At 65.2% G+C, this 15,964-nt stretch overlaps 2 protein-coding genes across 3 annotated transcripts; both read left to right on the top strand.

Annotated features, from left to right (window-relative positions):
- The first annotated feature begins 1,032 nt into the window (after window positions 1-1,032).
- Window positions 1,033-6,808, top strand: S100A10 (S100 calcium binding protein A10). Of its 2 annotated transcripts, none has more exons than XM_005533311.3 (3): window positions 1,033-1,183; window positions 4,165-4,321; window positions 6,022-6,808. In XM_005533311.3, exons 2-3 carry the CDS (start codon window positions 4,190-4,192, stop codon window positions 6,181-6,183), a joined length of 294 nt encoding a protein of 97 aa, XP_005533368.1. In that variant the 5' UTR covers window positions 1,033-1,183; window positions 4,165-4,189; the 3' UTR covers window positions 6,184-6,808. The 2 variants fall into 2 exon arrangements, with proteins under 2 accessions (XP_005533368.1, XP_087924687.1); XM_088068561.1 differs by having other exon boundaries at window positions 1,040-1,183; window positions 4,162-4,321.
- A 510-nt stretch (window positions 6,809-7,318) lies between these two features.
- On the top strand, window positions 7,319-11,381 carry LOC102106344 (acyl-coenzyme A thioesterase THEM4). The gene is made up of 7 exons (XM_088068564.1): window positions 7,319-7,333; window positions 7,774-7,866; window positions 7,955-8,179; window positions 8,797-9,001; window positions 9,858-9,968; window positions 10,581-10,705; window positions 11,200-11,381. Exons 3-7 carry the CDS (start codon window positions 7,969-7,971, stop codon window positions 11,244-11,246), a joined length of 699 nt encoding a protein of 232 aa, XP_087924690.1. The 5' UTR covers window positions 7,319-7,333; window positions 7,774-7,866; window positions 7,955-7,968; the 3' UTR covers window positions 11,247-11,381.
- The last annotated feature ends 4,583 nt before the right edge of the window (window positions 11,382-15,964 follow it).

Below are 15,964 nucleotides of genomic sequence, written 5' to 3'. Positions count from 1 at the left end.
GATGGGGTTGTTTGGGGGGGGCTGCGCGGGGGGGAGGGGCGTGGGGATGAGGGGGACAATGTGGGGACAATGTGGGGACAGTGTGGGGACAGTGTGGGGACAGTGTGGGGACAGTGTGGGGACAATGTGGGGACAATGTGGGGACAGTGTGGGGACAATGTGGGGACAATGTGGGGACGAGGGGGGCGAACACAATGGGAGGGCCAGCGAGGACAATGCGGGACAAGGTGGCGCTGTGGGGACAAGGGAGGAGTCCCCGCTGAGGGCGGGGGGGACACGCTGGCGACAGGGAGGCGACAATGGGGGAGGGGTCGGTGCCACCCCCTGTGCCCCCATTGCCCGAGCGTGTCCCCCCTCTCCCCCCCCCAACCTTCACCTTTGCCCCTGCCTGGCTCCGGGGGAAACTGAGGCAGCGCCAGGGCGGGGAGGGGACACGGGGGGGGTGACCTGGGTGTGTCCCCCCCTCCCCCGTTCGCTGCCTCTGCCCGCGGGGCCCCACACCCAATTAGTGATTGTAATTGTAATTAGTGTCATTAACGCGGCACGCGCCGCCGCGGCGCCGGGCCCTGCGGGGGGGGGCAGCGGGTTTGGGGGGGGTCCCGGTGTCCGTGGGGGGTCCCCGGGAGGGACCGAGGGGACACGGAGGGGACACGGAGCACAACGGGGGGGTCTGGGGGTGTCCCCATGTCCGGGGGGGGTCACTCGGGAACGAAAAGGGGGAGCCGGGAGGGGGTCCCGGAATAGAACCGGGGGTCTTGGGCGGGGTTCCCGGTGTCCGGTGTGTCGCCGGTGTCCCGGGAGGGGACACGGGAGGGGACACGGGAGGGTTACCCAGGGTTACCGGCGCTTTCCGGGTGGTCCCCGGTGTCCGGTGGACCTCGGGGCGGGGGTCCGGAGGGTCCCGGGGGTGTCCCGGGGGTGTCCCGGGGGTCCCGGTCCGGTGCCGGTGTTGGGGGGGGATGCAGTCCCGGGGCGAGGCGCGGTGCCCGGGCGGTGTCCGGGCGGTCCCGGTGAGTCACGGTGGACGCGCCGAGCCTCCCCCCCGCGCCCCCCGGTCCGGCCCGCCCCCGCCGTGCCTATCCCGGGCCGGGCCGCGCCCCGGCACTGCCCGCACCGACACCGGCACTGCCCGCACCGACACCGACACCGGCACCGACACCGGCACCGAGCGCAGCCCCGCACGGTGAGTGCGTGCCGCACCCCGGAACCGGGGTAGTTCCTGCACCCCAAAACCGGGGAACCCCATCCCTAAATCCCCTTTTGGGGGACCCTCGCCCGGCCCCGAAAACGGGGAGGGTCACTCCTGCACCCCAAAACCAGGGAACTTCATCCCTAAATCCCCTTTTGGGGGACCCCCGTCCAGTCCCGGGAAGGGGGAGGGTCACTCCTGCACCCTAAAAAGGTGGGACCGCATCCCTAAATCCCGCTTTGGGCACCCCTGCCCTGCCCCTCTCCTGGGGAACCCCATCCCGGTGCCCGTTTTTGGGGGGGCTCCGTCCCGCACCCCGATTTTGGGGGGGGGTCTCTATGCCAAACCCCGTTTTGGGGAGGATCAATCCCGACCCCAAATTTGGGGACCCCGATCCCGCACCCCGATTTTGGCGCGGAGGAATCTTGAGCATCATTTTTGGGGGACCCCATCCCTGTCCCGCACTTTCGGGGGGGTCTTAACCCCAAGCCCCCTTTTGGGGGGGGGTCCCACCCTTTGCGGAAATTCACTTTTGGGGCGGTTCCCCCTTTTTTGGGGGTTCCCCCTTCTTGGGGCGGTTCCCTTTTCCTGGGGGGTCACTTTTGCTGACGGTTCCTCCTTTTTTTTGGGGGGGGATCTCCTTTCTTGGGTGTGCCCCAATTTTCTTGCGGTCGCTTCTGGGGAGGGGGTTCCCCCTTTTTTTGGGGGGGTCATTTTGTGAGTTCCTCCTTTTTTCGGGGATCCCTCTTATTTTTGGGATTCTCCTTTTGGGGCGTGCTTTTTCCCTTTTTGGGGCGGTTTCCCGTTTTTTGGGGCGGTTCCCCTTTTTCCGGCGGTCACTTTTGGGGGAGTTTCCTCCTTTTTTTCGGTTTTTTTTTGGGCGGGGGGAGGGATGGGGGAAACTGAGGCAGGGCCCCCTTGGGGAGGGGCTACGGGACCGCCCCCCCCCCCGGGGGTCACCGGGGTGTCCCCAAAGGGGGGGGGGGACAGCGGCCACACCCTCGGGACGTGTCCCCCTCCTGTCCCCCCCGCGCTGAGTCACGCCCGGAGCATTCCCGGACATTCCTGGAAAATCCAACGGCTCTGGCATCCGCGGCGAGGCGCGGGGGGGATTTAGGCGGTCCTGGAGGGGATTTGGGGGATCCGGGAGAGAATTTTGGGGGTCCAGGAGGAGTTTTGGGGGTCCAGGAGGAGTTTTGGGGATCCAGGAGGAATTTGGGGGGGTCCAGGATGAATTTGGGATGTCCAGGAGGAGCTTGAGGGATGCAGGAGGGAATTTTGGGGGTCCAGGAGGAGTTTTGGGGGTCCAGGAGGAGTTTTGGGGGTCCAGGTGGGGATTTGGAGGGGTTCAGGATGAATTTGGGATGTCCAGGAGGAGCTTGAGGGATGCAGGAGGGAATTTTGGGTGTCCAGGAGGAATTTTGGGGTCCCAGGAGGGAATTTGGGGGTCCAGGAAGGAATTTGGGGGATCCAGGATGAATTTGGGACGTCCAGGAGGAGCTTGAGGGATGCAGGAGGGAATTTTGGGTGTCCAGGAGGAATTTTGGGGTCCCAGGAGGGAATTTTGGGGGTCCAGGAGGAATTTTGGGGTCCCAGGAGGGAATTTGGGGGTCCAGGAAGGAATTTGGGGGGTCCAGGATGAATTTGGGATGTCCAGGAGGAGCTTGAGGGATGCAGGAGGGAATTTTGGGTGTCCAGGAGGAATTTTGGGGGTCCAGGAGGAGTTTTGAGAGTCCCAGGAGGAGCTTGAGGGATGCAGGAGGGAATTTTGGGTGTCCAGGAGGAATTTTGGGGGTTCAGGAGGAATTTTGGGGTCCCAGGAGGAATTTTGGGGGTCCAGGAGGGAATTTGGTGGGTCCAGGATGAATTTGGTGGGTCCAGGATGAATTTGGGATGTCCAGGAGGAGTTTGAGGGATGCAGGAGGGAATTTTGGGTGTCCAGGAGGAATTTTGGGGTCCCGGGAGGGAATTTTAGGGGTCCAGGAGGAATTTTGGGGGTTCAGGAGGAATTTTGGGGGTCCAGGAGGGAATTTGGGATGTCCAGGAGGAGCTTGAGGGATGCAGGAGGGAATTTTGGGGGTCCAGGAGGAATTTGGGGGTTCAGGAGGAATTTTGGGGGTCCAGGAGGAATTTTGGGGGTCCAAGAGAGAATTTAGGGTGTCCAGGAGGGAATTTTGGGGTTCCCAGGACGAATTTGGGGGGTCCCAGGGGATTTGGGGGTTCCCAGGGGGAAATCTGAAGTTCCCACTGGGAATTTGTGGTTTCCCATGGGGAATTGGGAATTCCCAGTGGGATTTTTGGGGTTTCCAGGCAGAATTTTGAGGTTTCTGGGGAGAAATTTGGGGTTCCCAGGGGGAATTTTGATGTTCCCATTGGGAAATTTGAAGTTCCTGGGAAAAAATTTTGGGGTTCTCAGTGGGAATTTGGGATTCCCAGTCAGAAATTTGAAGTTCCTGAGGGAAATTTTGAGGTTCCCATTGTGAATTCAGGAAATTCACTGGGAATTTTGGGGTTCCCATTGGGAATTTTGAGGTTCCCATTGGGATTTGGGGTTTTCCATTGGGAATTTTGTGTTTCTCATTCGGAATTTTGGGATTCCCATCAGGAATTTTGGGATTCCCATCAGGAATTTTGGGATTCCCATCAGGAATTTTGCCTTTCCTATTGGGAATTTGGGTTTCTCATTAGGAATTGGGGTTTCCCATTGGGAATTGGGGTTTCCCATTGGGAATTTGTCATTCCCATCGGGATTTTTGAGGTTCCTACTGGGATTTTTGATGTTCCCATTGGGAATTGGGGTTTCCCATTGGGAATTTGTCATTCCCACTGGGATTTTTGAGGTTCCCACTGGGATTTTTGAGGTTCCCACTGGGATTTTTGAGGTTCCCACTGGGATTGTTGATGTTCCCACTGGGATTTTTGATGTTCCCACTGGGAATTGGGGTTTTCCATGGGGAATTTGTGGTTCCCAGCAGGAATTTGGGCACTGCAGGACACAGGATGCCGTCGCAGCTGGAGCACGCCATGGAGACGCTGATGTTCACCTTCCACAAGTACGCGGGGGACAAGGAGCACCTGGCCAAGGAGGACCTCCGGGCACTCATGGACAAGGAATTCCCGGGATTCCTCGAGGTGGGTGCGCTGGAGGGGATGGGAGGGACAGGAGGAGCTGGAGAACCCCAGGATCCGATCTCATAAACCTTGGGATCAAACCCGATAGAACCCTGGGATTGGATCCCATAAAACTCTGGGATCAGATCCCACAAACCCTGAGATCAAATCCTATAGAACCCCAGAACAGAGCCCATAAACCCTGGGATCACACCCATAAAACCTGGGATGGGATCCCATAAACCCCGGGATCAAAGCCCAGGATTGGATCCCATAAAATCCCCGGATCAGATTCCATTAACCTTGGGATCAAATCCTATAGAACCCCAGAATCAGACCCCATAAACCTTGGGATGGGATCCCATAAACCCTAGGATCAAATCCTGTAGAACCCTGGGATTAGATCCCATAGAACCCTGGGACAGAACCCCACAGCACCCCGGGATCAGCTCCTATAAAACCCTGGGATCAGGGGGCGACGATCCCCCCATTCCCTTTCCCCCATTCCCGTGTGGGATCTGACCCCATTCCCGTGTGGGATCTGACCCCATTCCCATTTGGGATCTCTGACCCCATTCCCATTTGGGACCTGACCCCATTCCCATTTGGGATCTGACCCCATTCCCGTGTGGGATCTGACCCCATTCCCATTTGGGATCTCTGACCCCATTCCCATTTGGGATCTGACCCCATTCCCATTTGGGATCTGACCCCATTCCCGTGCGGGATCTCTGACCCCATTCCCGTGTGGGATCTCTGACCCCATTCCCATGTGGGATCTGACCCCATTCCCGTGTGGGACCTGACCCCATTCCCGTGTGGGATCTGACCCCATTCCTGTGCGGGATCTCTGACCCCATTCCCATTTGGGATCTGACCCCATTCCCATTTGGGATCTGACCCCATTCCCGTGTGGGATCTCTGACCCCATTCCCGTGTGGGATCTCTGACCCCATTCCCGTGTGGGACCTGACCCCATTCCCGTGCGGGATCTCTGACCCCATTCCCGTGCAGGATCTCTGACCCCATTCCCGTGTGGGATCTGACCCCATTCCCATGTGGGATCTCTGACCCCATTCCCGTGTGGGATCTCTGACCCCATTCCCGTGTGGGATCTCTGACCCCATTCCCATTTGGGACCTGACCCCATTCCCGTGTGGGATCTCTGACCCCATTCCCGTGCGGGATCTCTGACCCCATTCCCATTTGGGACCTGACCCCATTCCCGTGTGGGATCTCTGACCCCATTCCCATTTGGGACCTGACCCCATTCCCGTGCGGGATCTCTGACCCCATTCCCGTGCGGGATCTGACCCCATTCCCATGTGGGATCTGACCCCATTCCCGTGCGGGATCTGACCCCATTCCCGTGCGGGATCTCTGACCCCATTCCCGTGTGGGACCTGACCCCATTCCCGTGTGGGACCTGACCCCATTCCCGTGTGGGACCTGACCCCATTCCCATGTGGGATCTGACCCCATTCCCATGTGGGATCTGACCCCATTCCCGTGTGGGATCTCTGACCCCATTCCCGTGTGGGACCTGACCCCATTCCCGTGTGGGATCTCTGACCCCATTCCCGTTCGGGATCTCTGACCCCATTCCCGTTCGGGATCTCTGACCCCATTCCCATGTGGGATCTCTGACCCCATTCCCATTTGGGATCTGACCCCATTCCCGTGTGGGATCTCTGACCCTTTTTCGCGGTGTTTTCCCCCAGAACCAGCGGGACCCGCAGGCGCTGGAGCGGATCCTGCGGGATGTGGAGCAGAGCCGCGATGGCCGCGTTGGCTTCCAGGGCTTCTTCTCGCTGGTGGCCGGGCTGACCATCGCCTGCAACGACTACTTCGTGCTGCACATGAAACAGCGCGGCCGCCGCTGAGGGGACCCCCCCGGGGAGCCCCCCGCCCACCCAGGGGTGCCCCCCACCCATCCAGGGGAGCCCCCCACCCACCCCGGGGTGCCACCCCAAACCCGCCTCGGATCCTTTCCCCAAATCCTAAATGTGTGCCCCGATCCCTGCCTTGGGGTTCTGACCCTTCCTCTTGAACCTTTGAGCCCCCCCGGGGGGGATTGAGACCCCCCCACCCATCCGTGGGTGCCCCCCACCCACCCCGGTGTGCCCCCCACCCACCCAGGCTTCACCCCAAACCCGCCTTGGATCCTGTCCCAAAATCCTAAATCCAAAATCCCAAATGTGCCCCAACCCCTCTGCCTTGGGGTTCTGACCCCTCCTCCTGAACCCCTGACCCCCCCCGGGGGGGGGATTGAGACCCCCCCCCCCACCCCGGGGTGCCCCCCACCCACCCCGGGGTGCCACCCCAAACCTGCCTCGGATCCCATCCCAACCCTAACGTGTGCCTCGATTTCCCCCTTGTGGTTCTGAGACCCCCCCCCACCCATGGGTGCCCCCCACCCACCCGGGGGAGCCCCCCACCCTCCCCTCGGGGGGTGCCCCCGCCCTGGGGTGCTGCCCTGGGTCCCCAATAAAGGGCTTTTGTATGAAACCGCGGCTCTCTCTTCTTGGGGTCACTTTGGGATCTCTGGGATCCCTTTGGGGTCCTTTTGGGGTCTCTGGGTTCCTTTTGGGGTCTCTGGGATCCTTTTGGGGTCCCTTTGGGGTCCCTTTGGGGTCTCTGGCACTCTGGGATCCCTTTGGGATCCTTTTGGGGTCCCTTTGGGGTCTGTGGGGTCCCTTTGGGTCCCTTTGGGTTCCTTTGGGGTCCTTTTGGGGTCTCTGGGATCCTTTTGGGGTCTCTGGGATCCTTTTGGGGTCCCCGAGCCCTTCAGGTCCCCCCGGGGTCCCTCTGGGGACACTCGGGGCCGTTTGGGGCTATGGGGGAGCTCTGTAGGGTTCTAGATCATTCCAGAGGGTTCTATAGGGGTTCCATGGGGTTCTAGAGGATTCCAGAGGGTTCTATAGGGGATCCATAGGGCTCCGTTCCGGCCCCTCAAGGCCCCGCCCCCGGAAGCGGGGAAGCCCCGGAAGCCCCGTGACGTCACGGCGGTGGGCGGGGCCTCGGCGCGCGCGGGTCCGGGCAGGGCGGGGGGACCCGGGGGGGACACAGAGGGGACACGGGGGGGACACAGGGGGACACAGGGGGGGACACGGGGGGGACACGGGGGGGGCACAGGGGGACACAGGGGGGACACGGGGAGGGGACACGGAGGGGACACGGGGGGGGCAAAGGGAGGGACACGGGGGGGCACAGAGGGGACACGGGGGGGACACAGAGGGACACGGGGGCACACGGGGAGGGGACACGAGGGGACAAAGGCGGCGGGGGGGGCTCGGGGGTGACATTGGCTGGGGGTGGGGGTGACAGGTGACGTCACGGGCAGTGTGGCGGGGGCCGCTGTGACAGCGTTCGTGGCGTCACCGGCGGGTGTGACATCACGGCCGGCGTCACTGAGCGGGTGTGGCGTCAGCTGTGCCCTCACCAGCCTCGTGTGACATCACCAATTACCCCAGGTGTGACGTCACCCCCGACCTCGCCAACCGCGTGCTACATCGCCGGTGACGTCACCGACCGCGCGCGACGTCCTCGGCGCCACCGCGCTCCAGGTGCGACCGCGCCGGTGACGTCATTGCCCTCGCGTGACATCGACAGTGACGTCACCGAGCGGAGTGACGTCACGGCCCGTCCCCGCAGGTGTCCCCGCGGCCATGCTGCCCCGCGTGGCGCTGCCCCGCGCCCTGGCCGCCGTCCCCGGGGCGCGGCGCTGTCACCGGCCGTGTCCCCCGCGGGACCTGGCTGTCCCCAACCCCGGCTGGAGCGAGCGCATGCGACGTCACTACGGTCACCTGCTGGCCAAGGCCACCGCCCGCGGCTGGACACGGCTGCCGTCCTTCCGCCGCGCCCGCCTGCACGGCACCCGTGCGTCACCTCCGTGTCACCCGAGTGTCACCTGGGGGTCACCTGTCACCTGAGTGTCACCTGGGTCACCCGTGTCACCTGAGTGTCACCTGGGGATCACCTGGGTCACCTGAGTGTCACCTGTGTCACCCGTGTCACCTGAGTGTCACCCTAGTGTCACCTGGGGGTCACCTCTGTCACCTGGGTCACCTCTGTGTCACCTGAGTGTCACCTGTGTCAGCTGTGTTACCTGTGTCACCTGTCACGCGTCTCACCTGTGTCCCCAATATCCCCAGTGTCACCTGTGTCCCCAATGTCCCCAGACCCCGCCACCGCCTCCCCGCTGGGTCCCCGGTGTCCCCAGATGTCCCCAAACTCCTGTCACCGTGTCCTGGGTGTCCTGCCAGGGTCCCCGAGGCGCTGCCACTGCGGTGTCCCCGTGGGTGTCCCCAGTCCCCGGTGACCCCCTGTCCCCACGTCCCTGCTGTGTCCCCAGCCCTGTCACCTCAGTGTCCCCATGTCCCTCCCAGCGTGTCCCCAAATCCCCTGGACCCACGTCCTTGGTTTGTCCCCGGTGTCCCCAAAGGCCCCGCTCTGTCCCCAGTGTCCCCAGCCCGGTGACAGCGCTGTCCCCGCAGAGCTGCCGGGGCTGGCCGGTGACGGTGACAGTGACGGTGACGGTGACGGTGACGGTGACGGTGACGGTGACGGTGACACGCGGCTGTTCCCGAGGGCCATCGAGGGGGACGGGGACGGCTTTGAGTTCGCCATGTTCCTCAGTGTCCCCGAGCGCCGCCTGCGCTGCCTCTGCCAGCCCGGGCCCTTCCTGGAGGGACACCCGGGGTGAGTGACACCCACTGTCACCCACTGTCACCTCCTGCCACCTCCTGTCACCTCCTGTCACCTCCTGCCACCCACTGTCACCTCCTGTCACCTCCTGCCACCCACTGTCACCTCTGCCAGCCCGGGCCCTTCCTGGAGGGACACCCGGGGTGAGTGACACCCACTGTCACCCATTGTCACCTCCTGTCACCTGCTGTCACTTATTGTCACCTCCTGTCACCTCCTGTCACCTCCTGCCACCTCCTGTCACCTCCTGTCACCCACTGTCACCTATTGTCACCTCCTGCCACCCACTGTCACCTCTGCCAGCCTGGGCCCTTCCTGGAGGGACACCCGGGGTGAGTGACACCCACTGTCACCCATTGTCACCTATTGTCACCCATTGTCACCTATTGTCACCTCCTGTCACCCATTGTCACCTCCTGTCACCTCCTGCCACCCACTGTCACCTCCTGCCACCTCCTGTCACCCATTGTCACCTATTGTCACCCATTGTCACCTATTGTCACCTCCTGTCACCCATTGTCACCTCCTGTCACCTATTGTCACCCACTGTCACCTCCTGCCACCTCCTGTCACCCATTGTCACCTATTGTCACCTCTGCCAGCCCGGGCCCTTCCTGGAGGGGCACCCATGGTGACACCCCCGTCACCTGCTGTCACCTCTGTGACACCCCTGTCACGACAACCCCAATGTCCCCTATGTCCCCAATGTCCCCAATGTCCCCGATGTCCCCAATGTCCCCAATGTCCCCAATGTCCCCGATGTCCCCAATGTCCCCACTGTCCCCGCTGTCCCTGATGTCCCCGATGTCCCCGATGTCCCCACTGTCCCCACTGTCCCCACTGTCCCCAGGCTGACCCATGGCGGTGCCATCGCCACCCTCATCGACACCTCCCTGGGGACGCTGGCGCTGGCGCTGGCCGGGCGGGTGGTGACAGCCACCCTCAGCATCGACTACGTGGCGTGAGTGGCACTGTCCCCGTGTCCCCAAGGTCGGGGTGTCCCCAAGGTCGGGGTGTCCCCAAGGTCGGGGTGTCCCCCGGGGCTCTCAGGGTGTCCCCAAGAAGGGTCTGAGTGTCCTCAAAGCTCAGTGGTGTCCCCAAGGGTGTCTTAAATGTCCCCAAGGGTGGCGTGAGTGTCCCCAGGGGAGGGGACACACACCTGGGGTGACACCAGAGGGACCAGGGGACACCGGGGTGACCGGGGGGGCATGAGAGGGACATGGGGGTGACCAGGGTGGCACTGGGTGACCGGGGAGGGGACACAAAGGGACACTGAGGTGACCCGGGAGGACCCAGGGGGCCATGGCAGTGACCAGGCCCCGGTGTCACTGTGTGTCCCCAATGTCCCCAGGCCTGTCCCCCTGCGCTCGGTGCTGCTCCTGGAGGTGACAGGGCTGTCCCCAATGTCCCCAATGTCCCCAATGTCCCCAGGCCTGTCCCCCTGCGCTCGGTGCTGCTCCTGGAGGTGACAGGGCTGTCCCCAATGTCCCCAATGTCCCCAGGCCTGTCCCCCTGCGCTCGGTGCTGCTCCTGGAGGTGACAGGGCTGTCCCCAATGTCCCCAATGTCCCCAGGCCTGTCCCCCTGCGCTCGGTGCTGCTCCTGGACGCGTTCCTGGAGCGCCGCGAGGGCCGGAAGCTCTTCCTGGGCTGTGACCTGAGGGACGCCGAGGGGGACACGCTGCACGCCAGGGCCACCGGTGAGGGGACAGCGGGGACAGCCTGGGGACACCGGGGGGGGCTGGGGACAGCCTGGGGACACCAGGGACAGCGGGGACAGCCTGGGGACACCGGGGGGGGCTGGGGACAGCCTGGGGACACCAGGGACAGCGGGGACAGCCTGGGGACACCGGGGGGGGCTGGGGACAGCCTGGGGACACCAGGGACAGCGGGGACAGCCGGGGGACACCGGGGGGGGCTGGGGACAGGGGGGACAGCCTGGGGACACCAGGGACACCGGGGGGGGGCTGGGGACACCGGGGGGGGGCTGGGGACAGGGGGGACAGCAGGGACAATGGGGACACTGGTGGGCTGGGGACACCAGGGACATGCTGCACAGCAGGGTGAGGGGACAGGGCTGGGGACGTCCCGGGGGGCTGGGGACAGTCTGGGGACACCGGGGATAGTCTCAGGGGGCTGGGGACACGCTCGGGGACACCGGGGTCCCCACCTGAGGTGTCCCCTCTGTCCCCAGGGCTCTTCATCCAGCAGGACCTTCCCAAGGCGGGGCGGGGACAGTGACCTGTGACTGTCACCTGTGTCACCTGTGTGTCACTGTGTGTCACCTGTGTGTCACCTGTGTCACCTGTGTGTCACTGTGTGTCACCAGTGACACCTGTCTGTGACCTGTGTGTCACCTGTGTGTCACCTGTGTCACCTGTGTGTCACCTGTGTGTCACCAGTGACACCTGTCTGTGACCTGTGTGTCACCTGTGTGTCACTGTGTGTCACCTGTGTCACCTGTGTGTCACCTGTGTGTCACTGTGTGTCACCAGTGACACCTGTCTGTGACCTGTGTGTCACTCTGTGTCACCTGTGTCACCCTCGGTGACCTCCGTGTCCCCCCTGGATCTCCTTCAGTCACCCCTGGGTGTCCCCCCCGTGTCCATCAGAGCCGCTGCCACCACCTCTCGTGTCCCTCGTGTCACTTTGGGGTCCGGGGGGTGTCGGGTGGGACCCCCCCGTGTCCCCCCCGTGTCCCCCCCGTGTCCCCCCCGCTGCCACCGCGGGGTCCCCAAGGGGGGGACAGGGGAACCCGGGGGGGGCTGAGTGGGGACACCCCCAATTGGGACCTTTGGGGGGGTTTGTGGGGGTCCCGCACCCCAAAACTGAGCCCAGAGCTCCCATTGGGGGGGACCGGGAGGATTTGGGGGTTCCCCCCCCCCCCCCCGCAACCCCTCCGTGCCTCAGTTTCCCTGCGGGGGAAATTCGGAACTTTCCCGCGGGATTTTTTTGGGGGGGGGGGGGGAGGTGGGGCAGGATGCCGGGGGGGGAGGGGCGGGGCGGGGGGGGAGGGGCGGGGGGAGGGGGGGGAGGGGGGGAGGGGGGGGGCCCCGCGCCCTTAAAGGGCCCCGCCCGGGCCGGGGCTGGAGGGACCCGGAGCCATGAGAGGTGCGGGGGCACGCGCGTGTGCAAGGGGGGGGGGGTGAGTGTGCAAGGGGGGATGGGAGGGGGGTGAGTGTGCAAGGGGGGATGGGAGGGGGGGTGAGTGTGCAAGGGGGGATGGGAGCGAGCGTGAGTGTGCAAGGGGGGATGGGAGGGGGGGGTGAGTGTGCAAGGGGGGGATGGGAGCGGGGTGAGTGTGCAAGGGGGGGATGGGGGGGGGGTGAGTGTGCAAGCGGCACCTCCAGGTGTGCGAGGGAGGTGCGGGGGTGTTGGGCAGGTGTGTGAGCGGGGCCGGGTGTGCAAGGGGTGGGGGCACACGCGTGTGTCGGGGTGTGCAGGTGTGTCACGGGCTGTACCTGAGTGTCACACCCGTGTCACAGGTCACACACGCGTGTCACAGGTCACACGCGTGTCACAGGTCACACACGCGTGTCACAGGTCACACGCGTGTCACAGGTCACACACGCGTGTCACAGGTCACACCCGTGTCACAGGTCACACCCGTGTCACAGGTCACACACGCGTGTCACAGGTCACACACGCGTGTCACAGGTCACACACGCGTGTGTCGGGGTGTGCAGGTGTGTCACAGGGTGCACACGGGTGTTGGGAGCTGCACACGCGCGTGTCAGGAGTCACACCTGTGTCCCGGTCCCTGCGGCGAGTGTCACACTCCCGCGTGTGTCACACCCCCGTGTCTGTCACACTCCCGCGTGTGTCACACCCCCGTGTCTGTCACACTCCCGCGTGTCCCAGTCCCGCTGTCCCCGTGTCTGTCACACTCCAGTTCCTGTCACACTCCCGCCTGTCCCTGTCCCGTTGTCCCCGTTGTCCCCGCCTGTCCCTGTCCCGCTGTCCCCGCGTGTCGCCGTTGTCCCCGCGTGTCGCTGTCCCGCTGTCCCCGCGCACCTGCGGGTCCCTCCCTTGATGTGGCTGCGGGGGGGCCCCGGGGACCCCTCGGTGACAGCGGCGGGGACGCGCAGGTGGCACCGCGCCACCCCCACCCCCCGCGGCCCCCCCGGGGAACGAGGCGGGGGCGCCACCGAGTGCTGGGGACCCTCCTGTCCCCTCTCTGTCCCCCCCGTGTCCCCCCCGTGTCCCCTCCTGTCCCCTCTCTGTCCCCCCCATGTCCCCCCCGTGTCCCCCCCGTGTCCCCTCCTGTCCCTTCCGTGTCCCCCCCGTGTCCCCTCCTGTCCCCTCCTGTCCCCTCTCTGTCCCCCCCGTGTCCCCTCCTGTCCCCTCTCTGTCCCCCCCGTGTCGCGGTGCCCGGGCCGGGTTTTGTGGGGGGGTCCTGGGGGGTCCCCGGGGGTTGGGGACATCGAGAGCCCCAGTGAGAGCCCGGGGTGCGGGGACTGGGGGGACTGGGGGGACTGGGGGGGTGAGGGGGTGTCCCAGTGCCTTACTGGTGTGTCCCAGTGTGTCCCAGTGCCTTACTGGTGTGTCCCAGTGTGTCCCAGTGCCTTACTGGTGTGTCCCAGTTCGTTACTGGTGTGTCCCAGTTCGTTACTGGTGTGTCCCAGTGTGTCCCAGTTCGTTACTGGTGTGTCCCAGTGTGTCCCAGTTCGTTACTGGTGTGTCCCAGTGTGTCCCAGTGCGTTACTGGTGTGTCCCAGTGTGTCCCAGTGCCTTACTGGTGTGTCCCAGTGTGTCCCAGTTCGTTACTGGTGTGTCCCAGTTCGTTACTGGTGTGTCCCAGTGTGTCCCAGTGCCTTACTGGTGTGTCCCAGTGTGTCCCAGTGCCTTACTGGTGTGTCCCAGTTCGTTACTGGTGTGTCCCAGTGTGTCCCAGTGCCTTACTGGTGTGTCCCAGTGCGTTCCCGGTGCAGCTCCCGGTGGGTGCCGCCGGTGCCGGTGGGGATTCCCGCAGCCCCAGTACTCCCAGTACTCCCAGTTCCCCCAGTCCCCCCGGTGCGGCGGGTGCCGGTGGGACGGAGGTGCCCGCGTTACCGGCAGCCCCCGGTGCCCCCGGTGCGGTGGTGTTCCCGGTGCCCCAGTACAACCAGTACCGCCGGTTCCCCGGTGTCCCAGTACAACCAGTTCCCCGGTGTCCCGGTACCGCCGGTTCCCCGGCGCTGCGGGTGCCCCGGTCCCCCCCGGTTTTGTCAGTGCCCCCGGTACCCCCGGCTGCTGTGGGCACCCCCGGTAGCTCCAGTTTCCCCCGTTCCCCGGTGCCCCCGGTGCGGTGACTGCCCCCGGTGTCCCCGGTGCCCCCGTTCCCATGGGTGCCTCCGATCCTCCCGGTTCCCGTGGGTTCCCTCGGTGCCCCCATTTCCCGATTTCCCCGTTCCCGTGGGTGCCCCCGGTTTCCCGGTATTCCCAGGACCCCCCGGTGCCCCCGGTGCCCCCGGTGCCCCCGGCGCCCCCGCCCCCCCCCGTTCCCGTGGGTGCCCCCGGTGCCCTCCGCTCGCCGGTTCCCGGCAGGAGCGGCCCCGCCGCGGCGCTTCCCGGCAGGGGCTGAGTAATTCGGGGTGCGGGGCTGAGTCAGCGCCCCCAAAGCCAAACCCGGGGTCCCCCCGGGGGTCGCGGCCCCCCCCCGAGCCCCCCCGAGCCCCCCCCCGAGCCCCCCCGAGCCCCCCCCGAGCCCCCCCCGAGCCCCCCCGAGCCCCCCCCGAACCCCCCCGAGCCCCCCCCGAGCCCCCCCCGAGCCCCCCCGAACCCCCCCGAGCCCTCCCCGAGCCCCTCCCGAGCCCCCCCGAGCCCCCCCGAGCCCCCCCCGAGCCCCCCCGAGCCCCCCCGAGCCCCCCCGAGCCCTCCCGAGCCCCCCCCGAGCCCCCCCCGAGCCCCCCCGAGCCCCCCCCGAGCCCCCCCGGGCCCCCCCGGGCCGGATGCGCGGGCGGCGCCGGCCCCGAAAAACTGGGGCGGGAGGAAAGGGGGGCGGGGGGTGTCACACGTGTCTGTCTGGGGTGTCACACGTGTCCAGGTGTCACACGTGTCCAGGTGTCACACGTGTCTGTCTGGGGTGTCACACGTGTCCAGGTGTCACACGTGTCCAGGTGTCACACGTGTCAGGGATGTCACACGTGTCTGGTGTGTCACACACGTGTGGGGTGTCACACACGTTCGGGTGTCACACATGTCCGGGTGTCACACGTGTCCGGCTGTGTCACACACGTGTCCGGCTGTGTCACACACGTGTCCGGCTGTGTCACGCGTGTGCAGCGGAGGAGCCGCTGTGGGTGTGCACAGCCCCTGGGAGACCCCCGAGTGTGCACTGGTCCCCAGTGCCGTACTGGGCTGTACTGGGCTGTACTGGGGCTGTACTAGGAGCTCCCCAGTGCCGTACTGGGCTGTACTGGGAGCTCCCCAGTGCCGTACTGGGGCTGTACTGGGAGCTCCCCAGTGCCGTACTGGGGCCGTACTGGGGCCATACTGGGCCGTACTGGGAGCTCCCCAGTGCCGTACTGGGGCTGTACTGGGGCTGTACTGGGGCTGTACTGGGAGCTCCCCAGTGCCGTACTGGGGCTGTACTGGGAGCTCCCCAGTGCCGTACTGGGGCCGTACTGGGGCTGTACTGGGAGCTCCCCAGTGCCGTACTGGGGCCGTACTGGGGCCATACTGGGCCGTACTGGGAGCTCCCCAGTGCCGTACTGGGGCTGTACTGGGGCTGTACTGGGGCTGTACTGGGAGCCCCCCAGTGCCGTACTGGGGCTGTACTGGGAGCTCCCCAGTGCCGTACTGGGGCCGTACTGGGGCCGTACTGGGGCCGTACTGGGCCGTACTGGGAGCTCCCAGTTGCTCACCGGGCCCCGCGCGTTTCCTGCCGCGGAGCCGTGTCCCAGTTGTGGCTTTGTGGCTTCGGCAGCCGCCGGCACAGGGTGACAGGGGACACCGGGGACATTGGGGACATTGGGGAC

The sequence above is a fragment of the Pseudopodoces humilis genome, chromosome 31 (genome assembly GCF_049639895.1).
Source record: "Pseudopodoces humilis isolate 2021_Gansu_Grassland_sample_001 chromosome 31, ASM4963989v1, whole genome shotgun sequence".
Lineage (NCBI taxonomy): Eukaryota > Metazoa > Chordata > Aves > Passeriformes > Paridae > Pseudopodoces > Pseudopodoces humilis.
Note: the sequence above shows the minus strand (reverse complement) of the source record. Positions and strands in the feature narration are given on the sequence as shown.

What these genes read in the sequence shown, in the direction of transcription:
- S100A10 (XM_005533311.3), top strand. Translation starts at nt 4,190, where the DNA reads ATGCCGTCGCAGCTGGAGCACGCCATGGAGACGCTGATGTTCACCTTC. An exon ending in AATTCCCGGGATTCCTCGAG is followed by an intron (nt 4,322 to 6,021) that starts GTGGGTGCGCTG and finishes GTTTTCCCCCAG; the next exon opens with AACCAGCGGGACCCGCAGGC.
- LOC102106344 (XM_088068564.1), top strand. Translation starts at nt 7,969, where the DNA reads ATGCTGCCCCGCGTGGCGCTGCCCCGCGCCCTGGCCGCCGTCCCCGGG. An exon ending in CGCCCGCCTGCACGGCACCC is followed by an intron (nt 8,180 to 8,796) that starts GTGCGTCACCTC and finishes CTGTCCCCGCAG; the next exon opens with AGCTGCCGGGGCTGGCCGGT. An exon ending in CTCAGCATCGACTACGTGGC is followed by an intron (nt 9,969 to 10,580) that starts GTGAGTGGCACT and finishes CAATGTCCCCAG; the next exon opens with GCCTGTCCCCCTGCGCTCGG.